This window comes from Aricia agestis, chromosome 11, assembly GCF_905147365.1.
Source record: "Aricia agestis chromosome 11, ilAriAges1.1, whole genome shotgun sequence".
Lineage (NCBI taxonomy): Eukaryota > Metazoa > Arthropoda > Insecta > Lepidoptera > Lycaenidae > Aricia > Aricia agestis.
In genome coordinates this window covers 9,600,678-9,627,370 of record NC_056416.1, presented here as the reverse complement: position 1 = coordinate 9,627,370, position 26,693 = coordinate 9,600,678, and the positions used below count along the sequence as shown (strand labels likewise).

Genomic DNA, 26,693 nt, shown 5'->3' with positions numbered 1-26,693 from the left:
GCCACACAACAGTCTGTTCACAAACTATGAAGCAATATCGGTTTGACTTCGCAGTATAAGCTTATATTTGTATAATATTTAGTTACTATTTGATCTCTTGATAAAATTCACTTACGTCTACACATTAATATTTTAATAAATAACACTCGCAGCATAGTTTAGTACTATTAATGGCACTAGTTACACTATCCAAGGCACAAATTTGTAGACACCTTGATTGTTTCGTAAAAAGTAATATGCAAATAATAAGTATTTAATATCAAAATATTTCGTTGAACACATTTTAATGACAATTAAAATAAACCACAAACTACTTAAGTCATTTTGGCAATAATGCAAAATAATTATAATTTTAACAAAATTTAATATTAATTATATTGTGTACTTTTGTATCAATATTTTATATATATTGCTTAAATAATAATTAATACTTTTATATAAATACAATTTGGTTTAAGGCGCTTTCGACGACAAAGATACAAAATAAGATAAAAGGTTATTTGAAAATAACTTAAAAAGTCAAAAAAAAAATTATATGATTGCCAATTTTAACACCTCCATCGTGGGTATCACAGACACACTAGATTTTCAATTGCTATGCGGCAGCCGGCTGCCGCTTGGGGATTGATGGGTTAAATCCACAGACCGTGTGTATTTTCTCTATGGTTAAATCATAGCAATTTAAAATATTTTGTGCTAAAATTTCTTAGGCTAAAATATATTTTAGTCAGAACAGTGTGCGAGAATCATAATTAAATATAATATACACTTACTACCACTACGTATCGAATGGAAAATGGTTTTTATAACGTCCTGTGTCATTTCACAAAACCATTCTACATTCGATTTAACACAACACATACGACACACATACACACACATAAGTACAAAAGCGTACGACCTACCAGAGTATGAGATTGACGCAGACTTTTGAATTTTGGTGCTATTCCGAAAGCAAGCCACAGGGTAGCTAAATAATTCTCACTGTAAGAGCTAGTCGTTTTCGAAAAGAATTTTTTACTTTAGGAATAGTTCCTTTGCTTTCAAAATAGCCCCTTTATAAACGGTCGGCCAGTTGACCTAAATATAAGTTACTTTACTGTAACTTACGTAACTTTACGTAAAAAATTAGAAGCTTTTTGTAAAATGTAAGATAATACTTGAAATATTATATTTTTAACAGACATGTTTCAGTTTATTTATGGTTTATAAACACACCTGAGGCATAGGCGTCGAAAAAATATTATGTACAAATAAACGCGTATCCAAAATTCAGTAGAACATTATATTACCTAGTAAAAAGGCACATTTCGAAGGCTGAATGAGAATCAACTCCTTTCGTTATCACTTCGTCAAATAAAAAGATTCAAATGCAGCATTTTGAACAAATACTTTTAGTACTTATCGTACAATCGTTAATAACCTCCTGTTTATTTTCCAGCGTACGTCGGGTTCTTGAATGTAGATGTCGCTTGCTTGTAAATAGGATTCTCTCCCTGAAAATAAAGAGAACATTATAATAATGACAAAATGTTACTAAATATTTTATTTATTTGTGTTTTAATATCATAATATGTATTAAAATAAACATACCAAAGTATGCATAATACAACTAAAGCCGTATTTTAGATCTGAGTTCGTTAAATTTTTTAACTTAGGTATTATATTCATCAAGTTATTTTTATTTTTGTAAGTCCACATTTATACTGCAAACAATCCTATTGTGATCCTATTTCCTACCTACTATAGTTTGTGCGTTCTAAGATGATATGGGTGACAGTTTTCATGTTCCTTGCTACGGGTTTTTTTTACAAGAAAACAAAAAAATGTAATAAATTATATTTCATCTACAAAAACAAATGTTTCCTATAATTGTAAATGAATAAAAATGAAAAGATGCTCACTTATTAATAAAAATTATAAATATTAACTGTGAAATAGGAGTATAAAATTATTGTTACGAAAACATTTGAAAAATGTCATATGCATGAAATGGAACTTATGTCAATAGAGATTGACTCGGTTGAATCGAAATCAAATCGATAAAAAGGGCGGCCATCTTAAATCGCCGGCACCACTGAAATGTTAGTAGGAAATCGATAATTTCGATTGCAATTCCTTTACGAAGTGATTCGATATTTTTAAACTATCGATTAATTTTTGTTAGGTAACTTCCCTACTATTGTCAATTATAATGTGTCACGCATATCATCATAAAACGCACAAACTATAATACATAGGATTTCCTTCTGCAAAAGAATCATACATACCGTGTCCCACTTGGCCATCATGCGCTCCTTCTCGAAGCGCGCGAACTCCCGGCGGTCGTGGATGGTGGTGACCATCTTCCACAGCATCAGCAGCGCCAGACCCACCAGTACGATCGCCGCTATCACACCCATCACGATGCCCAGGATGAACACCTATGACACCAATTTTAGTGTTATTTAATTCAAACACTCAATAGCGAGTTTAAATCCGTATACCCAGTTAACATTTTACAAACCGAACTAGAAGAAAGTATGTAGGTAGTATAATTTAAAACATAATAATGATCGTCTAGTTATCACGGTTCTCGAACCTGGTGACAGATAAAGAGACGAACAGACAGCTAAGTGTTAATAAGAGGGTTCCTTTTTCATTCTTTGCGTACAAAATCTTAAAAAGCCCAGTGTTTATTGTCTGCTTTTTAAGTTATAAAGGCTGGACTCTATTGTTGAGTCAAGTCGAAAAGCCTGACTTGACATTGACTGTACCATGGGCGCCGGCAGGGGGGTGCCAGGTGGTGCTTTTGCATCCCTTGGGAATCTCGGGATCAACAGGAATTATTGAAATAAAAAGCAGTCTGTAACCCTATTACCATTGCCGTACAAAGATAGTTCGTAATGACGTGTCGGCACTAAATGTATTCTGTTGACATAAATAGACAGTCACATGTTGTTCGTAAAAAAAAAGAAAACTAAAATCTGCACGCCTTGGAAATTATTTCTGCCGGCGGCGCCCATGGACTGTACTGGTATTGTGTTGAAAACTTAAAGTCTTTATGAGTTTAGACGGTTGTAACTGACCTTGCGCGGGCACTCGTGGTCTTTCTGCGCGCGGATGCGCAGGCGCTGGGCGTCGTTGAACGAGTACACGTACACGTACAGGCAGTCCTCGTCGTCGTAGAAGCTGCACAGGTGCTCGTTTATCGTCTCGTTGGCTGGAATGTTTGGATAAAATAAGTTTATGTAAATATTCCAAAATTGAAAAATAAAATTTTTAGAAAGGTTTAATACTCTTAAATCAACTGTGAACTGTAAGCGCCGTCCTCAGAGACATTTAATTATGATTAACCTTCAATTTAATGAAGAGTTTGACAGATGATGTGATGATGATGGGGCTTATGTCAAAATTTTGAATAATTGCATTTAGGTAATTAATGTTCCACTCTGAGTGCGGCAGTAAGACTCAAATAAATTTCCTCTTACTAATAAAAAGATCTAGACGTTATAGTTATACTCCTTGAGCAAAACAAAAAATATATTCACAAGATGGAAACGCTTTACAATGTTTTGTTTTGTCCGATACGTTAAGGAAGCCGAAAAAGACAAAACATTGTACGAATATCGTTTCGTAAATGTTTACAGGGTGGATCTCTTGTAGTTGTTAGCGAAAAATTCCTATAGCGTTCAATTATTAATAGCTTCATGCGCGAGTGAAAGAGACAAGTAGCGTGAATTTCTACGTGATTCGTCGGTTACCTTCGATCTTGCCCTCTACAACTTCAGGCAGGTATGCGCAGTCACCGCAGCGCTTCTCGGGCGGGGCTTCGGCGTTGTAGAGCGGGCCGCGGCCGTGCACCTCGCACAGCACGCACAGCTTGTAGTCCTCGCACCGACCGGGGCATGTCTGAGAACGATAGATAAGATAGATTACTTGTAGACTAATATACATATTTGTATGTCTTTCTGTTATTAATAAGGTTAATATTTATAAAATGTAACCCAACTATAGAAATTATTATGAGTGCGGTCCAGACGTTGTCTTTCTCAAAACGATATAGTTCTTGCAATCTAAGAGCGCGCGTAGCATTTATTTGTAGTTGTAATTGTAAATACTAAATAGACATTTTCGTTAGTGTGCGTACCTGGCGGAGCAGTTAGTAGCGAGCGAGGCATGTATACGCGTGTATAGATATGGTCACTCACACAACTAAGGCCGTCGCGCGCTCGTAGATTGCAAGAGCTGTACTAATGCAAACTTTTTCAAATGTACCAAAAAGAAAGGGAAGCAAGCGAAAAGGTGTTAAGAAAAATAATGAAAAAAAAACATATTTACTATGCTAAACGCATTTCGCAGAACACATAACAGATACTGCATTCGCTATTATTACTTCTTAACACCTTCATCGTGGGTATTGCAGACACAATACATTTTCAATTGTTATCCGGCAGCCGGCTGCCAATTGGGGATTGATGGGTTAATGCTAATATTAAAAGATGATGGTCAACTCACGGGGCACTTGTCGCAGAACTTGCCGGAGTAGTGTCTGTTATCGTCGACGTTGCACACGCACTGCCCGCACACGCACTTGCCGTTGCCGCTGCAGATCTTGCCATTTTCTATTAAAAAATAACATTTTGTTCATCACTTAAACTGTATAAACATCTGTTTATTTTTAATATTATTGATATACGAATAAATTTGTATCAAAAGCGCTATAAAATGGGTTCCACAAAAAGTGCTACAAGTTAGTGACTCAAGTTTGTCGTAAAGAAGTTTATATTGTTGCTTCTAAAATTTAAACGTCTTCATTATACAAAATATATGTCTACTGTTTATCAACTATAACTCTTTTTTTTAAATTGCCTAAGGCTTTATTATAACATACAACTCAACAAATACCTATCCAAGTAATAAAAAAAACTCATATTATCAAAGTCTACCTGGCGATATACACGGCTTCTGGTCCTTAAGACACTGGCAGGCGGGTCCGGTGTAGTCGGGTCGGCAGCTGCACTTGCCGCACACGCACTCCCCGTGCGTCGGCCCCGAACACAGCTCGCCCTTGTTCATGTCGCACGAGAAGTTGTCGCACTCGCAGAACGGACCCGATATCACCTGCAATATTTGTTATGTTACTATACTTCGTTTCATTGTTATCCAAATCTACCTATTTTTATCGTAAGAAAAGCAAATCCACGTTAATTTGTTAAAATTTCGCCATCTTTTTATACATACCGAATCGGAACAAAGCATACAGGTTTACTTTACTCACAAGTTGTGAGGTGTGAGTCACAACTCATAAGCTACACTCAGCCTAGATAGCTCCTTTTATTATTGAGGTCACAAAAATGTTAAGGCGTCATCACATTTTTACAATAGTTGAGGTTTGCATTGCTAACATTTAGTACTGTAACATAATTCAATAGAATTACGTTAATAACTTGTGGTAATTGCCAAAAGATTTTTGCTTATGAGTTATGACAAAGTTATTATTAATTATTATCGACTGGCATATACAGTAAAATTACATACCTTCTGCGGATCGTCCATCTTATTGCACTCGCACACACCGCAGATGCAGGTACCGCGGTTAGAACAGAGCGGGCCAGCGGTGGCGTTGGTCGGCCGACAGCCGCGCTCCTGTTCTAGGGAGCCGCCGCCGTGCGCGCTGCACTCGCAGGCTTTACCGAACCGGCCGGGCGCGCATACGCAGACTCCGCACGCTGACACGCCCTGCCCGCTACACACGAGACCGCTGTCGTCGTACGCCTGGAGAAGATAACTTTAGTCATTTGGAATTCGGTTTTAAAGAGTGTTTGATACTATACATAAGAAATATGTCATCACATAATGTCCAATAAGATACTTTGTGATTGATAAGTTGTGGTATCCTGTTTCTGTTATTATTATGTGTACACACATCAACACATTTTTATCTTATGATGTTTTAAACATAAAAGGCACAATAATTATTAGAAAGCACGCGCCCGAACAGCCCGCATTTAGAATTCATTGAATAAAATTATGTGAAATTTCGCACATTCGTCCGCACCGTACGTGCCGCATTTCGTGTACGCAATTCGTGGACGTGTACGGTGCGGACAAGTCTGCGATCAGCTTCAAAAGGAATAACAGTTTTATTACAGCGTAAAGTCGTGTTGGTAATATTTTTATGGGACATTTCGACTACTTTGTCATACAAAATTGTCGCGCTTAACATATTCTCTATATTTATCAAGTTGAGTCGGGCAATACTACAATAATTTTATTCTTATTACTCTTTCATTCCGCTTAACCTTATTTCAGCAAATAGGTGTACGTACATGATGTCCGGGGTGTTCGCAGGGGCAATCGCAGATCATCTCTAGCTCGACAGTCAGACTCTCGGACACGCCCACCGGGTATATGGTGAAGTTCTGTCGCCACTTGGTCGGGTCCTTGGGGCACTCCTTCAGCACTATCTCCGCCGTGAACTCTACTACGTCGCCGACCTGCATATTTATAAAGCATTCTAAATACATAACTATAAAATTAAAATCTAAGAATGGCGCTACATTCCGAAATCGAGAACCAAATCTATTTTTCTATGTTGTCTACTACTAATCCATGAAGTTAATATACCTAGCGGAATAGAGAAACAAAGGCCTGAGCAAGCGAGATGTCACTATCAGTAACACTGAGTGGTAAAAAGAGACGTGTGATACATGACAGCAGCACTCTTTTTTTGACGTCCAGTCGGCACGTGCCGCAAGACAATTTAATCTCATAGAAATCATGTTCAATCATGCTTGTGTAACTTGTAAGTGTATACGTACACATATTTTTACACACAGATGAAACCAATTTCGGTTTCGTTTGACAGCTCGAGAATATATATATATATATATATATATATATATATATATATATATATATATATATATATATATATATATATATATATATATATATATATATATATATATATATATATATATATATATATATATATATATAGATAATTGGAATCTCGGAATCGGCTCCAACGATTTTCATGAAATTTAGTATATAGGGGGTTTCGGGGGCGATAAATCGATCTAGCTAGGAATCTTTTTTAGAAAATGTCTTTTTATTCGTGTTTTATCGATAATCGATAAACTGAAAAATATGACTCTTCCTGACATCTATTGGCGAATAATAATACTATTTTGTTAGCAACTAATTGTTTTAACGACCAGCAGATGGCGTTATTAAGTAACACGAAGTCAATGAGTGTTTGCTATACCGAGCAAAGCTAGGTCATCCAGGTACTATTAACTTTATGTACCAATCATAACACAAACTTTCGCATAAATAATTTTATGTGATGATAAGGTTAAAAAAAATGTGTATCTCTCACTTGTGCCAGTTTGCATATTATGAATATCTGTCTTTTGATGAATATAATAATATGTATTTAATAAAACTGATGATGATCACAAGTAAAAACAGTATTTATACCTACTACTAATACAAGTAAACGGATTTTAGAAATGACTCATTTTCATATTAAATCATGAATGAATAAGTACAATATTCGTAATGTGAGCAATTCTCACCTTGAGTCCGTCGCACTTGTTGGTCTGCATGACGTTGTCCTTATCGCCGAGACAGGATGAGTAATACATGATCTGCACCGCGTCGCTCGTCGTGTCCTTCATCTCCACGGTCGACGTGATTTTCTGTTGAGTTTAATAATACATAAAATAATTTGTATAAGTATGGACAAAATATGAACATTACCCTGTGACATTAACTGTGTAATTGTTATTCAAATGGCTATCCTTTTTACTATTTCTTCCATAAAGTATCTGATACACGGTTTTTTTTTAATGGCCCCTCACTTGGGACCTCTTGTTCCCCCTTACATGATAAGGGACAATTTCTACAGTTATTTATTTATTACATGTTCGTTTATTTTAGAAAGTTATACATGGCTTGTTTACATTAATATACGGTTGTCAACGGCGGTTGTCAACACGCAAAATCTATTTAACACTGTGGTTTACAACACGTTTACAACAGTGTAGCTGACAACGCGCAAACCCGTTTTTGCCGTTGACAACCGCCGTTGTCAACCGTGTATCAGATACTTTAGCTAGATAACTTATAAATAGGTTTAGTAGGTATACTGTACTCGGCGAAACATGGCGGTAGCGGTCATTGACAAAAACTTGCCATTTTCTATAAAACCGCGATTGACAATGAAGTGTCAGATGTTCCTAGCCCATTGCCAATCCATGTTTCCATTCCATTGTTAAAGAGAACTAACTTTGCTCGCATATTTCAGCAATTCTTACAGGAGAAAGATGAAGAACACTCATTTATCTACGCTAAATTCAAGAGGGAAAGGGACGCACTATTGCCCACTTAAACGTCAAGTCATATGAGAGAAAGAGATGCACTCACGTTGTACTGCTCTCGCACGAGCTCGACGACGTTGCCGGAGTCTTCGCTGAGGGTGCCGCTGCTGGAGCCCTCGATGTGCTGGCTGAGCTGCTCGTACACGCCGATCTGTTCCGCCGTCACTGCGAATATCACGTTGATAGCGTGCTCCTTCACCTACAATACAAAATTACATATAAAATAATCCCAAATTAATAATTCGCAAGCGATTTCTAAGGATTTAACAATAATGTTTATGTTCTGTTCTCTATTTAATTAATTACAGATGATTTTAAAAAACCAAACAATCTGTATTGTATTCTTGCACACTTATTTAATACCAATGAAAATTCATCGAGACTTTAATAATTACTGACCTCATAATACGGTAATCATACCTTGAGATTGATCTGCGATATACTGGGATAGTCCTGGGTTGTGGAGTGTGTGTACACGTTGTTCTCCATGTGACACTCCCCGTCGTTCGGCTGCACGATACCTCCCAACTACAATTAAGACATATTTTATTATTTACATTTTAAGGTTCCGTACCCAAAGGGTGAAAATGGGACCCTATTACTGAGACTTCGATGTCTGTCCGTCTGTCCATCTGTCTGTCTCCAGGCCGTATCTCAAGAACCGATATAGCTAGACTTCTGAAATTTTCACAGATTGTGTATTTCTATTGCCGCTATAACAACAAATACCCATACAACAAACGTAATTTTTTTGGCCTTTTTTGCTCTATATCAATAATGGAAACAGGTAGGCACTTGAATTTTTCACAAAGTCCTTTATTATATGTGTACTTAATTATTTAATTATAATATTAATTAGCATAAAATAAAAATTTAAATCCCATATATAAAACACAATTTTAGCCTGTTTTTGCTCTATAGCAGTACGGAACCCCTTTTGCGCAATAACGATAGAGTTTACTCTATGGAGTTTATAATACTTCCGTGACGTCGCATTGTATGTATTTTAACTTAAAAAGATAATAGTATTGATAAAAAAATCATTCTTTTACGCACTTATATCTATCTACTCGTGATAATTATTAGAAAAATAAATGTATTCATTTCATTTCATGTATCAATGTATGCTGACACGCACGCACTCGCGTACGTAAACGCATCGCGTACGTGTGCCCGCAAAAGCGCACGCCAATACCTTTCCATCCCCGGCGTAGTGGAAGCCCGCGTCAGTGGAGAACACAAGCAGTTTACGTGCGTGCTCGCGCCAGCCGATCTGGTCCTTGCACACGACGGCCTGCATGATGGCGTCAAAGCCGCCCTCGGGAGCGTCCAAGTTGCCGGACACGTCCGCGCGTGCTACCGCCATCTAGTAGGACAAATTAGTTTATATTTCGTCAAATAGTTTTTTATTGTTCTGTGTCTATGTATCTGGTTGCCTGGAAGCAACCGCTTAAAGCAGTAATACCGCCAATTTGCGCTCTGCCTAAATTTTGTTTAGGTACCTACTTATTTTTTTTATTTTGTATTTTTATTATGAGCAAATAAATAGTTTATTATTATTGTTATAATAATATGTCTTTGTGGTCGGGTTATGTCGAATCAATATTATGAATTTTGATATGTCGACTGAAACATTAAGTCGAGCAAATTACGTAGATCTTCCATTTGCTTATTCTTTTTTTTTCTGAGAATATAATAACTATGATGCTCTTTACTCAAAAAAAATATTATTAGTATTTTTATGTAAAAATATGTCTTAAAACACCGCGAAATAAACTTACATCAAAGAAATCTGTGTCGTTGCTAAGAGACATTTGATTTTTGTATCCGTAGGGAGCCGCGCAGTCGTCACACGGAGCTATGAGTCTGAAAATACAAAAAATGTAAGTAAATAGACTTATCACAAGGAAAACCTTATATTTACTTGTTTATTTTAGTTGCTTCTTGAGATATAAACACAATAGCCAGTACATAATCAATATTCCAGAAATAAGTCAAAATCACACCATTTCTAAATATATGTGACATTTTAATGCTTGTTTTCCCGCAGTAAAATGATTATATCTTAGAGCACAATAGATTTGTCAAAATGTTTTTCATTCAAATCATAAATAGAATAACTTGCATGATTCGATACTACTACTAGAGACACAGAATATATATTAGCTATAGGTAAATCGTTCTGCTGCGGGTAAACAACCACTTAAATGTCACGTTGTATAAAATGTTTAAAAACTGGGAAAATTTTGCTCCTTGTATTTGACATAACGCATCACTAAGTAATATGGCGCATGGTACCTTTTATAAAATTCATGAATAAAGGTTTGTATGAATCCGCATATCAAATTAAGCACGACCGGAGTCGTGGCCAAATGCTATGTACGATTGACACATAACAAAAGTAACAATGCACTCACTTCTTTGGTACGGTAGACACAAAAGGCATGACTAGTTTGTCCACGAAGGAACCGAATCCGATTCTGAAGTTGGACGTGATATTTCTCATGGTGCTGGACAGCAGACTGCCCAGGGAACTGAGCTTCTCCTTGTCGTTCTTCATGGAACGACTGAGGTCCATGAGGTAGTAGAGATCTACAGGGTAGTCCTGCGCTTGAGCGTACGAGAACGTCATTTTCTGCATCTGATCTGTAAAAAATACACTTGTATGAGCACACTAGACTGTTTAGAATAAATATAGTGATATAGTGTAGAATAAGGTGTTTAAAATTACATTGTATAAAAGAAAGAGAGAAAATCACAAACATCTTTCAGATAGGTCAAACTACAAGAGACACATGGCCTTAACCCATCAATCGTGGAATAACGAGACACAATACCTTATCTATTGTTATCGCGGCCGGATGCGGCCGCTTAGGGCTTCATGAATTAAGAGTCCAGGTGCCATCGAAATTCTCAAACAAACGTACAGTAGAACTCCAATTATCCGAATTAATGGGGACCGGGGCCCATTCGGATAATCAAATATTCGGATAATCGGATTTTTAAAAAAAAATTGCCATTGGAGAGAATAAAAGCTACGTTTTGATATTGCACGATTTTTTTATTGAACTAAATGAAAGGAACATGAAATTTTCACATGTTTTAAATATAAATAAAATGTACTTATGTACAAGTTTAGAAATAAAAATCATTGTTTTTTAAACATCTCCGTTAATGTAAGCTGTTTTGCGGTCTTCAACCGTTTTCGGGCAGCCAGGTCACGCATTCGCTTGACGGTGAGCAGTTGCAAGTGGTCACACTCGGGCTAACGCGTGATTCGGATAATCGGCGATCCGGATAGTCGGAGTTCGGATAATTGGAGTTCTACTGTAATACCATGATCATTTCACTTCAAAATATTTACATACTTACCAAAAATATTAACTATTACAATATTTACATACTAAATTGTAATCGTTCTTATTTTTTGATATGTAAATATTTTGCAGTGAATATTTGTACAGGAACCTAGGTAATTACTATCTTAAGCTGAATAATAACTCATATATGATAAATATTCTCGAATAGGAAATGATCTTGGTATTACTTTTGTATGAGAATTTCGATGGCACCCGGACACTTAAGCTTTACAGCAAAAAATTCTTACGAACGCTACAGCAGAAAACGCGCAAATCTGAACGTGCCGTAAAACGTCATGAACTAACTCTAGAAATAAATAAGGTGAAATACGAAATATGAATAAAACGAAATGTGAAGTTCGATAATATTGTCGATTGTAATATATATAACAACAATCACATCCTGTCATCCACTGATATTAGTTATTGATGAGACATTCGCAATGTATGTGATATTCGCAAGTTCGTGTAGTCAGTAGTCACGTTCAGTGTCTATCTCAAGAGATGATGTTTTAAACTAATGTGAGTGACGCAATGATGTCAACTTACTCTGTCTCAGGCGCAGCTTGACTCGTTGGGGTTTGATCTGCACTAGGTTTTCGCCCCCGGCCGCGCCTTTGAAGCCACCGCTCATGGAACTGCTACTGCTACTGCTGCTGCTCAAAGACTCCTCGTAGTACGAGGATTCCATGCCGATACCCATGCGTCCTCTCGCTGCAAAAGTTTAAAAATATTTTGATAAAGCTGCAGAACTTATAAAGGAGACTGAGCAAAAGTGGTCCGTGAACCAATACGCATACCATTGATGTACTGTTGTACGAGGGCTGCTATTTATGTATCCGGAACTGGCCACTTACAAGAACAATATTTAAAAAGTAATTACAACATTTGAAAATAGAACTCTTTGGTTGAAGAATACATTTTGTTTCATGTGACTGTCAATTATTTTTCCATTGTGGCGTCATTTTGAAAATTGCGTGTCTTCATTTGCCATGGATTTAACGCGTGAACATTTTCGTGCAATGATTTACTACGATTTTCGGCGTGGGCTAAATCAACAACAGTGCTTTATTCAACTCACCGCAACTTTTGGAGATGAAGCACCATCAAAAACCACTGTTTATCACTGGTACAGTGAGTTTAATCGTGGGCGGTCTATGCTCATGGATGAAAATAAAGAAGGTCGCCCAAAAACAGCTGTTGTCCCACAAAATATAGATGCTGTGCGGGAACTAATAATGCGTGATCGTCATGTTACATATCGCGAGATAGAGGCGTCCTTAGGCATAAGTATGACGAGCATACATAAGATATTACACGAACATTTGGCTGTAAAAAAAATATGTTCGCGTTGGATTCCGCACAACTTGACAATCGATCAAAAACGGGCTCGTGTCGATTGGTGCAAAAAAATGATAAAAAAATACAACCGTGGTACGTCAAAAGCCGTTTATAATATCTACACAGGTGATGAATCTTGGATCTATGCATATGACCCCGAAACTAAACAACAGTCAACGGTGTGGGTGTTCCAAGATGAGCCGAAACCAACAAAAGTTACTCGTGCAAAAAGTACTTTGAAGCAAATGGTCGCCTGTTTTTTTGGAATTAATGGACATGTGGCTACAGTGCCATTAGAGAATCGTAAAACGGTTAATTCTGAATGGTATACGACCATTTGTTTACCAGAAGTCTTTGAAGAAATAAGAAAGGACAACCGACAACGCAGAATCATATTACATCACGACAATGCTAGCTGTCACACCTCAGCTGAAACAACTCAGTTTTTGGAGGGTCAAAAGATCGAATTGACTGGTCATCCGCCGTACAGCCCTGATTTGGCACCTAACGATTTCTTTTTATTTCCATACGCGAAGAACAAATTACGTGGTCAACGTTTTTCGAGCCGCGAAGAGGCTGTTGATGCGTTCAAAATGCACGTTTTGGAGATACCTCAATCAGAATGGAAAAAGTACTATGAAAATTGGTTCCAGCGTAAGCAAAAAGTGTGTCGATCATCGCGGCGAATATTTTGAAAAGCAATAAAACCATATTAAATGATATATGTTTGTTTCTTTTTTTAATTCCGGATACATAAATAGCAGCCCTCGTAGGGATACCTCTACTACATCCTTGTGCAAAGGGGAATCAAAATCTAACCCGGCAGTTTTGAGAAAAAAAAATTTGATTACTTACCATTATTATGGTAATTTTTTGTTTGAAAAACGTTTTAGTTGAGTATTTTTAGGGTTCCGTAGTCAACAAGGAACCCTTATAGTTTCGGTCTGTCCGTCTGTCTGTCTGTCTGTCTGACGTCTGACGGACAGACGTCTGTCTGTCCGTGGTTTTGCTCAAAGACTATAGAACTTACAAAGCTGTAATTCATCATGAATGAACATATTAATGGTGCCGACAAAATGACCAGTATCCCCCCCGTCTATCAGCTAAACGGTTACTTCTGGAAATGTGAAAAAATTCACGAAAGTAGGAAATAAATTATCACGGCTAAGAAGGCTTTATGAGTTATTGAGTAATAGTAGATCAAAAAAATGTATTTTTACGTGGGAGAGCCATGCTTCGGCACGAAGGGGCCGGCTCGACCGGAGAAGTACCACGTTCTTACAGAAAACCGGCGTGAAACAGCGCTTGCGCTGTGTTTCGCCGAGTGAGTGAGTTTACCGGAGGCCCGATCCTATACCCTATTCTCTTCCCTACCCTCCCCTATTCCCTTCCCATCATCCCAAAAAGAAGACATGATATTATTTTAAGTAACACAAACAGGTCTTGGTGAAATTGGCGCGAATAGCAGGGACCGTAGTAGGTTTACTTAACTAAAGTTCAAGACAAAAGGTCTTTATCACCCCATATTCTAAACAATGGTCGACTGATAGTTCATGGTCTCGAATAATTTGATGAGAGTCTTTAATAACCCTCAATATGAAGAATAAAGATCTATACTTTTTATACAAGTGTAAGATTAAGGATAATTATAGAAAGACGTGTTGTCCTTGTCTAATACAATAGAACTGAAACAAAAACTTTATAAAACTATAACGTCTTAGGTCGTAAACACATTTTTGATTGTTTATTAGTAAGAGAGTACCTCACATAATTTTATGTATTAATGTTGATAAATACATAAAAATTAGCCATCCCGCCAATGACTTCACCTTATTTCTCTGAATGAAAATTCCAAAAAAATATTATGATACACACATTTAAAAACCCTCCATTCAACTAGAGTTTAGTTTTAATAATATCTATTATCTAACTATGAATCATTGCTAAAAATGTCGTAAGAATTATTTATAAACCGTAGTACGTTCATAATATTTATAAGCAAAAGAGTTTATAAACGCATGAACTAATAGATGCGGAACTAGTTGATACGCGTAGTTATTAATTAATTTTTCAATAAATTGTTGATTTACTCAGAACTAATCAATTTATATCGTGTTATGAATGAAACTGATTGTTACTTGTTATTCAGGATCATTATTATTATAACCACTTTAAATTTTAAGTGACTCATCAGTACAATGCAATGTAAACACGGATAAAGGTAAAGGTAAATGCAATGTAAAGGTGATATCAGATAGTTCACTCGGATGACTATTGGTCAATTTGACATTTGCACTGATGACTCGTCTTATTAAACACAAGAAGACAATTATAAGTATCGAAAAGCTTGCAAAAACATTTTGATACATAATGGTCACATCAGAAGAACAGAAAACAATAAACTTAGGGCCTGTTTCTCCACTTTCTGATAAAGTGCCTAATAGGCTATTTACAACTTTTTTGACAGATTCTCCATTCTTGATCTGTCAAGTTAATTGGTGGATAGCCTTATCAGGAAGTGGTGAAACAGGCCCTTAGTCAAATTACAAATGACCATTCCAATAGCCAACTTTAACCTCGCTGTCAAAACCATCAAAATATACAACTCGACTAAGCACCCTTATGAACTCAATCGTAAATGCTGACCTCTCGTCAAATCCCTATTGAACATAGGGTCGATGGACTGCTGGTTGTCGGGATTGAAGATGAACTCCTCGCTGCAGCCGGCAGTGCCACCCTCCATGGCGGGGTTGAAGCATCTCGGGCCGTTGAACTCGGAGGCGAAACACCAGGCACAGGAGGGGGTTCGCGCGCACTCGCTACACGTCGTCTTGCTCGAGCAGGGGTTCTGTGCCAGGAGTTGCTCAGCCCTCTGACCCAGGCACACCGTGAGCAGGCACGCCGCGTATAACACTAGCAGTTTCGTTCGATACATTGTGTTCGTTTTGAGGATCTGTAACAATGATGTTATTTAAATGCAGGATCATACTTATACATTTTGTTATAGGTTAGGGAGCGTCCATAAATAAATACGTACGAATAAATACGAATAAACATTTTCGTTAGTGTGCGTACCTAACGGAGCAGTCAGTAGCGAGCGAGCCATGTACGCGTGTATAGATATGGTCACCAACACAACTAAGAGCGCCGCGCACTCATAGATTGCAAGAACTATAATGTTACGAGTGTGTGCTTTTATTAGTTTGTTCTTCTATTAGAGTTTACATCAATTCATAACGGAATCACATTATTTGTCACTCCATTCATTCTGCCGCAATGTATTAGCCCCAGGGTGATAGGAGTGCGGTTAGGTGTGTAATGTGTATACTGTATAGTGGTGGGCGGGTGCGGGCGGAGAGGATCACCCACGCCGCACTATCGAGGTCATAGTAAACTAGAGCCCACGGTTACTACAATGCGGCCCATACATTTCGCTTTTACTTATGTGTAACTATTCTTTTAAGATTTAAATGCGTTGCCTTATTAACGCAATAATGTAGTTATAGGTCTAGAATGTGATGGTAAAAAGTGAGAAATTAAATTGACTCTAGCAATGCCGGGGTAATTGAAATAAAATATTTTGATCCTTTTTTTCCTTATAGCGGCTTATTCTGTGTGTAAAACATGCAAATATAAAAATGTATCCAAGGATCAAGGATATTTTTTGAAAATCTGCCGTCAGCCATCAGATTCTGGTAGTCCTATAAATATATCCTAAGGAATACGGCATAATATTACAAAACCGGCATTTATTTACCTCATTCCTAATACCAAGATCTCCACTTTGTATACAGATGTTTTTCTTATAAAGTGTTTTGTCATTGTCCATTACGTTAGGAAAGTGGCTTTCAGACAAGGATAAAACATTTTATAACTCCAATAATTGTTTTTCTCCAAAAAGTGATGATTGTCCAAAATACCTCGGCAGTGTTTTTTACTTTATAATCAAGTGTTTAACTACCAAATAAAATAAATTGGATATGAAATATCTTTTAATTACTACGCGAAGTTAGAAGTGGCTTTGAGGGTTATGACAACAATAACAGTGCATAGGAATTAGGAAATAACTAAATTGATATCTGATGATATCATACTCAAATGTTAATATGAATGTTTGTATAAAAACAGTTACTTGCAAGTTGCAAGGTTAGCGTATTGTTACTTGTAAAATAATAATGAATATTATAGAATGAAATCAGCAAATATTTTAACCTAGATATGAATAGTTTAGTAAAGATTTAAGTAGATTATATAGGGGGTTTCGGAGGCGATAAATTGATCTAACTAGGAATCATTTTCAGAAAATGTTTTTTTTGCGTGTTTTATCGATAATCGATAAACAGAAAAATATGACTCTTCCTGACATCTATTGGCGAATAATAATACTATTTTGTAAGCAACTAATTGTTTTAAGTACCAGCAGATGGCGTTATTAAGTAACACAATTCAAGAAGTCAATGAGTATTTGCTATACCGAGCAAAGCTCGGTCATCCAGGTAGGTACTTAATATAAAATATGTAAAAGTGTGTCTGTTACCTCTTCACGCCCAAACCGCTTTTAACCGATTTAAAAAGAAATTTGAATGAAAATACTTTTAGTCCCGACTCCCGGGAAAGGATAATCCCGGAAAATTGTACCTACAGTTCCCACAAGATAAACAAATTAAGGCGCAACAGTGTTGCAGGCGTAATCTTTTAGATGCAGAATGAAGATCTTTTAGAACTTGAAAACAAGAACATATAATCTTCCAACGGTCAAGGTTCTGTGTCATACTGAGGTCACAACTTTGGTCAACCTTCAATAAAACCACATTTGCACATCACCCTCATGGCGGGAATGGATTTATTAGTTACAAACTTTCGTCTTTATAATATTAAGTAGGATTACGCATACTACTGAGAAACCAAAGTCTACATACAAACTTACAAAGCATTATAATATAATATAATAATATCTATGGACGCTTCACACCACGTCAGTCTGGCCCTGTGCTAAGTACCTTAAGGACTTGTGTTACAGGTACCAGACAACGGAAATATATTTAATACTTTTATACTATACATATATTTAAAAATTTTATTTTATCATACACATATTTAATACACATCCAGACCCGGGAACATTGAAAACTTTTTGTTCCGTCGGCGGGATTCGAACCCGCGACCCCCGGCTTGAGCTACCGACGCGCTCACCACTGAGCCACAGAGGTCGTCATAAAGCAAAATTTCGAAGCATTGAAATTAAAATATGGAACTCTTGACAAAAAATAATAAAGGCTATGCCATGCTCAAGCTTTCTAGTCTTTAGAGCTTATTGCTAATCTTATAATCACTGCGTGACTTCGTATTATAAGGATGTAGCTTTTAGAGGAGCATTTGAGCATCCTTGACCTACACGTACTGCTGTTTTCAAAGGTTTTCCTTATATCCTTACGATGTAACATATTAAACCTATACGAATTCTAGCAACATAATATATAAGAACAATGTTTACTTCTATTTTTGAACTCTGTAGTTTGCATTTCACTTCAGCAGACTACCTGAGTCAGCTGATTAAAATTCTAAGAACTACTACCAACTTATCAATGCACGTCTTAATCAATATTTTATTGCCAGTTATTTAAATGAGGTTTAGAGCCTACACTAGTAATCAATGATAAGGAGTTGAGATGAATATGAGAGAGAGAGCTTTGCTCTATGTAGAGTCACAGAATAGATACAAGGTAGAGTCAATACTCAATATGAAGCTACTACTAATTTTTAACACTTCAGCTTTCTGAACATACCCCACCTAGTGCCTGCCTACACAGTACCATGTACCTCAAGACTTGTTTGTATGTATATTTTTCAAACCAGATGAACCGTTCCTGTGGCCTACTTTTAGACATTGAGTTTCGACGTTCATTGATTTATGGCACATGCCAATTGCAGAACCCTTGATTGGTCTGCAGCACAAACGGACGGACCGACTGGGTTTGAAATAAATCATAGAGTTCAATGATGTGTTCATGTTTATTTTGACATTGATTTCCTCATGGGTTTGACTAACTTCTTATTTTGCTAAGAAACTTCATACAGCGTACTACACACCTGATAGTCCCTATTTCCACAGTTTCACTCACAAACACAAACAGTGACCCACTTTACACAACTATCCGCAAAATATCCATCAGCACCGGGACCTTAATTTCTTATGCACTTATCTAATAGCCTCATAAACGTTATTCTCGTCTCGCGATAAGAGGTGTCATATTTATATAAAGCGCGATTTAACACCGTGTACGAGCGTCGAGCACACGACCGTCCCGCGCCGGATACGACTGTGACTAATTGTACAGAAAATAACTTCGTCAGCCGCGGTGGCCGGTGATACAGCGGCCCGTCACCGCGCCTTCTTAGAACCAATACGTGCCAAATCCGATCAACAATACATTTGACTTACGAGCTCTATGACAATGTTGACCATGTGTTCACGAACCCATGAGTTTTAAGCCATTTCTCTGGCCATGTGTCCACAAACCCTTGGTTTTTAAGCCGTGACTCTAATAAATATCCAAGCTTTTGTCCGAATTCGGTTTGATAGACGATCAGATGTTTCCTTAGTAATGATAACAGTCCTTGACCCTGAAAAAACACATAAGGCGCACTGCGCACACAATTCACAAAAATGTGTTAGTAGAGCTTTTAGAATTTAGATCATTGCTGCAGATACCATGAGAAATGGTTTAGGAAGGAACTTGTATCCTTTTCCTTTGGGTTGTTAAAGTCTACATCGTGTATACCCAAAATTATTCTAAGTACCTTAAAAAACTTACGCTCATATTTTAATAAAGTTTAAGGAGCTATTTTTACTTCAGCATGGGCTCATAAGTCATAATTCGTGTTTTTCAAAATTAAGAATGGAGTAAAAAATAACGAATCGAAATAAAGTAGGAACAAAATTAGGACTTTAGCTCTTTTCTGGACGTGGCTTCCAATAAAGCGATGTAAAAGGAACGAATATTCGTCAGTTGTTCGGCAGAGGTAATCAAGTATTAACGAGAAACCGGTGTTTTTAGGTCATTGAAATTACGTCATGTCCACTACATTATGATGATTCAACCACGCTATCATAACCTTTCTTGTACGTTAATGAGTCTTTTTGCGAGAATTTTGATAAAAGCTTACGTATTATTTCGTAGTTCTTAAGGTTTCTTATACTGGAGATTGGGACTCGCCTTGAAAATATGCATATTGCTCTATCAGCCAAAAAAGTAATTAATCAGGATTCTGGAAGTATCTTCATTAGGATAAACAACTTAATATGTTTAAACTTAAGCTCGAAAGTAAGTTGAACTTCTGAGTTCTATAATACAACAGAAGAGAGAAGAGCTTAAGTATTAAGTAATCCCCCTGTTAAAAAAAATATATTATTATTATTAATCCTCCTGTATCTGTTACAGGAAGTTTGTGATAACTGCTAAGCGGCGCGCGGCGCCGAGATTACAATAAAAGAATTAAATGGAGAGCACAATTAGTTATTATTTTTATGGGTGATTAATTAATTTTTCTAACAGTGCAAATTGTTTTGGCTTATCAATAAATAATTATTGTCCATGGTTTCGCAGAACTTGCGTCCTGCAGTCCCATAATGACTAAACGTAAAACAACTGTACATTTTAGACCATGTTGATCTTTTCCTATGAGGAATCTCCAGATCGAAACACCGAACAAAATCCAATGAAATTCCTCAAAAACGCCATTTAGTCTAGTTCTTTACGGGACATAACCTAGAAAGTAACCGTAACCTAACGGCTAGCAAATTGATTTAACCGATGGAGCGTTTTTACGCGATGGCATTTAATCACAGTTGGGCATTGTGTCCTGAACCTGTGCCTTGCCGGTCGGCGCCCAGTTTCCATATAGCGACGATAACGGGGGTGGCCGCGGGGTCACTGACCGCTCCTGTCTGCCGCACAGGCGTGGCGCCGCGACTCTATCTTTATGTAGCTTTAGGTATACGCTATATCAGGGGTTCCCAAACTTATTTTGTCTACCTTTGAGAACAAATCACTTTAGAGTTTAGAGCGCCCCCATTGTTCTACCTACTTTAAAGTATGGGGCTATTTCCGCACATTTTATGAAAATCAAATATGTAAAATGCTAAATTAGTCTAAATCAAATTAGTCGTTTTCAAACAATATTTTTACTATTACCCCCGACTTAATTTTTGTTTAACAAAATATTATACTCTAAGTAGCCTCAACAACTTGCTAGCCAAAAATTAAATCTAATTTGAGGGAATAGATATGTTACGCTCCAAGACCGAAATCGCTCAATGAGCCACAACGCGTTGTGGTCACAGTGAAACAGCCACGACGCGAAATTCGCGTTATGGTCTTTTTGTGATTGCCAGAACGCGTCGTGGCCGTTTTCATTAGAGCCACGACCCGAATTTCGCGTCGTGGCTGTTTCACTGTGACCACAACGCGTTGTGAGACATTTTTTCGCTCATTGAGCGATTTCGGTCTTTGAGCGTTGATTTGTTCTTGATTGATTAATCGTCCATAGGTATGGAAGATTATATTTAAATTACCACGTGTACTACAAAATATTTTTTCTTGTACTAAATCACTGCATAACGTGTTTTTTCATTATTATTTGAAAATATCCATAGTTCCATAATATCCGTGCTAATATTATTACTGTCTGTCTGTCTGGCGCTGGTTATGGATATTTTATAAATAATAATGATAAACACGTTATGCAGTGATTTAGTAAAAGAAAAAATATTTTGTAGTACGCGTGGTAATCTATATATATAAAACTCAAAGGTGACTGACTGATTGACATAGTGATCTATCAACGCACAGCCCAAACCACTGGACGGATCGGGCTGAAATTTGGCTTGCAGGTAGATCGTAGAGTTATGACGTAGGCATCCGCTAAGAAAGGATTTTGATAAATTCCAACCCCAAGGGGTTCAAATAGGGGATGAAAGTTTGTATATAAATTATTATACTTCTTAACGCGAGCGAAGCCGCGGGCAAAAGCTCGTTTAAATATAATCTTCCATACCTATGGACAATTAATCAATCAAGAACAAATCAAGAAAAACGAATAGCATATCAGCCACGACACGAATTTCGCGTTATGGTCTTTTTGTGATTGCCAGAACGCGTCGTGGCCGTTTTCATTAGAGCCACGACGCGAATTTCGCATCGTGGCTGTTTCACTGTGACCACAACGCGTTGTGAGACATTTTTTCGCTCATTGAGCGATTTCGGTCTTTGAGCGTAACAGATACATTAAATTTAAAACGCATCTAGATGAAATGAAATTACAAATCACCCCCCCTAAACCTCTACACAACGCCTCTTTTTTACCTCACCTTAAATATTGTTGTGAGATACTCTTAAGTTAAAAATCACGAATTCGAAGTCTAGAATTTTCTTAATCTGCCCCCCCTTTTAAACCTCTGCCCCCCCTATATAGAATGCAGTTAAGCCCACACTGCAGGCAGCCATTGGTAGAGTAGCAGCTGATGTTTGTAATAGTCTCTCTGCCCTCTGGTGGAAATGGTAGAGTACCACAGAAATTTTAGTGGGTAGCAGTGGCGAAGAGTCCATATAATCCGATTCCCGTCGGCTTCCCTTTTGGGAAATCGAATCTATGGGCCAAATACATTTTTATCTAATAAATATTTTACATACTTAAAAAACTTTGAATTCACTAAACGCCTACAAAATTTTATATGCAATAAATTTTTCTCTCTTGAAATAGTTTGAATTAATAATTAATCGCCTACAAATTTATATAGGCAATGCAATGTTCAGGCCATCTCCGATAGAAGCCGATAAATTAGCGGGTTATTTCTTCATACAATGATATTTCATAGTAAGCATCTGTCCTTTTCATTCCTGTGAACTGATCGTCATGTTCTGTCTCGTTCTACCACGCGCCAATATACTCGGAAATAAGCCGATACTCGGCGAGTTATTACGGAGAAAGGTTAATTAGCAACGCACAAGTGCGAGCGAGAAAGATGAACTTCATGAAGTAAAATTGTTATGAGTCAAATGGTGGATGAGTGTTTGTAAACAATTTGTTTGTTTTGTGTTTAAGAGGATACCACAGCGGCTAGAGAAATGAAAAAAAAGTACGTGTAATATCTATAGCTGTCTCCCTTACCTCAAGCTTATACCGCAGAACGCGATAGAGACAACTGCAGAAAATCCAGAAAATCAACGATTCGTTGTCCCCTGATTCCTTCTCCAAAACTTAACCGATTTAAGTAATTTTTTCATTAAAGATTAAAAAAAGGCTTGAGCTGTGTTCCTATGTTTTGCTTTTTTTGTATAATCTATCCAAATCTGTTTTCTGGACGTTTGAACACAGTGGAAAATCTGGCCATTTTTTTGGGTTTTTGAACGTTCATATCTTATTTAATAATTAAATTATGAAAAAAAGGAAAACATAGGGACATTGTATTAGTGGCCGTAGATATTCAGGAAAAAAATTATAACTCTACTAGCATTATCCAGGGAGGAAACAGGGGACAACGTTTGTATGGAAAAATTGGCGGTGTGGAATCCTCTTAAATGTCGAATGTTATTTGTTTAAGCGTTAAGAAGAGTGCAGTCTCGCGAATTTAAATTAATTTGTGTTGTGATTTCTTAATTGTGACTCGTACAGCTGAGACTGTTGTCTGACAGATTATTTGCTGTCGAAGGAAACTTCGTTTTCCAAACTTAGTTTTGAATGACCGCATGTGCCGTCACGCATACAACATAACTCAGAAGGCATTTTTCAAAGGCATCATTATCAAACTTGAAACTCGAACATTGTTGAACATTAGTGCTGAGCGTTTTGGTAAGTAGATTTTTTACTCCGGCTTCCCTTCCGAAAATATTCACACTTCGCCACTGGTGGGTAGAGACTATTGTCTTGCACTTTAGAGTTTACAAGCTTTCTGTTAGCTCCCAAAAAACAACAGATAATAATATTTTCTGTGCAACACTTCTTTTTCTTCCATATGGGGGATGGGGTTCGCAATATACGCACTTTACACAGAGATTTAAGTGGGTAGAGAATAGTCTCTACCCACTAAAATCTCTGTGTAAAGACTCGGGATTTGTATATGTGTATATGGGACTCGCTGTGTCTATGAATGGTAATTGACCTATTGTCAATATGTGCGTATATTGCGAACCCCATCCCCCATATGGAAGAAAAAGAAGTGTTGCACAGAAAATATTACTATCTGTTGTTTTTTGGGAGCTAACAGATATATTTCAGATGGCGCTGCTCTTGTGCCAACATACGTTGACCGTGTCTCCCGTATTATCGTGATTTAATAATATAAATAAAGTAAATATTACAAGTAATTAGTGCTTAAAATACTTATTAGTGGTTACATCAAACACAATTGAAGTCAAGGCGAAATGAGCGCTATTAACTTTATGAGAACTCAAAATGTGTAAGTGATAACTCTGGGACCAAATTCAAAATTGTCAATATTTGTATCCAACATATAAACAATTTTTTCCATATTTCTATTAACAAGGTTCTGTGACAATCAACTCAGTGTGGTGTTTTTGTGGTGCCTGACTATAATTTATGACTTTTTGGACTTTTTACACTTGTACTCAAATTGACTGGTACTTTTTAAATGACACGGCTCCTGTGTCATCCGCACTGAATCAGTTAATTTTCTCATTGTATAAATGTTCCCTAGACTTTCACAATTATTTCAAGACTAAAATTATATTCAAAAGCATAAAAAAAAGATTCTATGATCTGTTTTGTTGTTAAAAACATTTTTAAATTGGTTAGGTACTCAATATTAATAAATTTTTGTTAGCAATAAAAACTTACTTTGTCAAAACAATCCTTGCTTGTTTTTTATCTTAATAGTTCTAAACTTCTAACCTAAGTTCTCATAAAGGAAGACTACACTACGGTACTAAATAACAAGCTTTTGATAAAATTACTCAGTACTTTTCTGACTACCGTGAAGGCTATGTGAAGCAAAGATATTTAGTTTTGAACTATTTAATCAAATATTGCATCTAAATTTAATAGCAGAATAATGGCAATGAGACCTTGTAAGTTTTACTTACTTGAGTTTATGAATAAACCTTGAAAAAGGTGTAGACAGTAGAACTGTAGAACTTATCATATATAATGATATTATCATAAGAACTTTTTACTTTATTAGCACACATCAAATAGAAGAGAGCTTAGAAGATAAAACTTACCAGAGTTTATACTTTAAGGAAAAAGGGTTTCATAAATTACACTTCATAGTTTACTGGCAAAAACGGGTAATATGGTAGAAATAGATGGAATAGTTTAGTAAGACGATTGTTTTGTTTAAATAGAAAAATAACACAATTTTAAGCTAAATAGAACAAAATCTGAGTCATAAAATTCTAAAATAAATAAAAATTGGTTTGACACTTTGTCAATGAGCTTTTGAATATGTTCCGTACCCATAACAGTATAATAGCAAGTCAGCAAGTTTGGTATGCCTAGATTTGATTGGCTACAAGAACGTCAGATGTGAGATATCAATGGCTATATTACCGTATTTGAGAACACAATCTGTCTATTGATTAGTATTTTCCATAGACTTATTTTTATACTTTCTTTTGTCTATAGTTTTTGCAGTAGACTTCATCGATGCAGGAGCCAGGACTCGAGCGACAAAAGTCGCGAGTTTCGGCTTTTGACTTTTGAGCACTCTGGTGAACTGGTGATTGGTGAAGGTGACTGGCTTTTGGAGCAGTCATAGTTAAACTTTGAGTATAGCCAGTGGCGTTGCGGGGCAAGACCTAAAGGTGTGGGCGAGAATATCTTGCGAGGCCCCCAAAAAAATATTTTGCGAGGCCCCCTGGTGGATGACGCAAGAGAAGGAATTTTTATTTTTTGTATACTTACTCAAACTTTTATGAATAAAACTTTTTATTTATGAATATTTGACTATCAAAACTCATAAATCCTTAGGGGGGTATTACATTATCATTTATATTGGATCATTTCTATGATCATAATATATAGGATCCAATATATATGATCATTTGATCATATCTGCTTAATATATTATCATTTTTCATTGATCCTATTTTACGTCATATGTGGTTTCAATAGCCAATGGAAAGCGCTAACGCTGACAGGTATTGACGTCAGGGTTGCTAGATCTCAGAGAATTCGATTTGTCCAAAGTCATCGTCATTTTTAATATGGCTTGTTTTTTGTTATTTCAGCAAGATTATCCAAGGATATAATTAGAAAAATAATTACTTTACATTATTTGAAACACATTAAGGAACAAGAAATTAAAAACTCTTTTTTATATTAAATAACTGGCAACACCTATTTCTATGACCGTATTTGATCCAATCTCTCAGCAAATGTCAAAAATCTATGATCAAGGAAGAAATGAATCATATTATGTCTATCGAGATCATTGAGTCAATTATATTGGATAATGTAATAACATTATCCAATATAATTGACTCAATGATCTCGGATCCAATATATTATATGATAATCTAATATCCCCCTTAAAAAAACCTCGGGGCCCAAGAGGCGCGAGGCCCCTTAGACCGTGACGCCGTGGGCGGTCGCCCACATCGCCCAC

The 26,693-nt window shown here is 36.7% G+C and overlaps 1 protein-coding gene across 2 annotated transcripts; it reads right to left on the bottom strand.

Annotated features, from left to right (window-relative positions):
- Window positions 1-1,280: 1,280 nt before the first annotated feature.
- LOC121731603 (integrin beta-PS) lies at window positions 1,281-25,467 on the bottom strand. 2 transcript variants are annotated; one of them, XM_042121113.1, is made up of 17 exons: window positions 25,309-25,467; window positions 15,716-16,022; window positions 12,278-12,442; window positions 10,787-11,015; window positions 10,151-10,235; window positions 9,565-9,735; window positions 8,790-8,897; window positions 8,416-8,568; window positions 7,566-7,688; window positions 6,312-6,479; window positions 5,521-5,757; window positions 4,929-5,103; window positions 4,498-4,604; window positions 3,744-3,891; window positions 3,069-3,202; window positions 2,271-2,423; window positions 1,281-1,496 (listed from the first exon to the last, which is right to left on the bottom strand). In XM_042121113.1, exons 2-17 carry the CDS (start codon window positions 16,002-16,004, stop codon window positions 1,431-1,433), a joined length of 2,511 nt encoding a protein of 836 aa, XP_041977047.1. In that variant the 5' UTR covers window positions 16,005-16,022; window positions 25,309-25,467; the 3' UTR covers window positions 1,281-1,430. The 2 variants fall into 2 exon arrangements, with proteins under 2 accessions (XP_041977047.1, XP_041977046.1); XM_042121112.1 differs by lacking the exon at window positions 25,309-25,467 and adding an exon at window positions 19,160-19,406.
- Window positions 25,468-26,693: the final 1,226 nt, after the last annotated feature.

What these genes read in the sequence shown, in the direction of transcription:
- LOC121731603 (XM_042121113.1), bottom strand. Translation starts at nt 16,004, where the DNA reads ATGTATCGAACGAAACTGCTAGTGTTATACGCGGCGTGCCTGCTCACG. An exon ending in CAATAGGGATTTGACGAGAG is followed by an intron (nt 12,443 to 15,715) that starts GTCAGCATTTAC and finishes AAACTTTTGCAG; the next exon opens with CGAGAGGACGCATGGGTATC. An exon ending in TCGTGCGAGAGCAGTACAAC is followed by an intron (nt 7,689 to 8,415) that starts GTGAGTGCATCT and finishes TAAACTCAACAG; the next exon opens with AAAATCACGTCGACCGTGGA.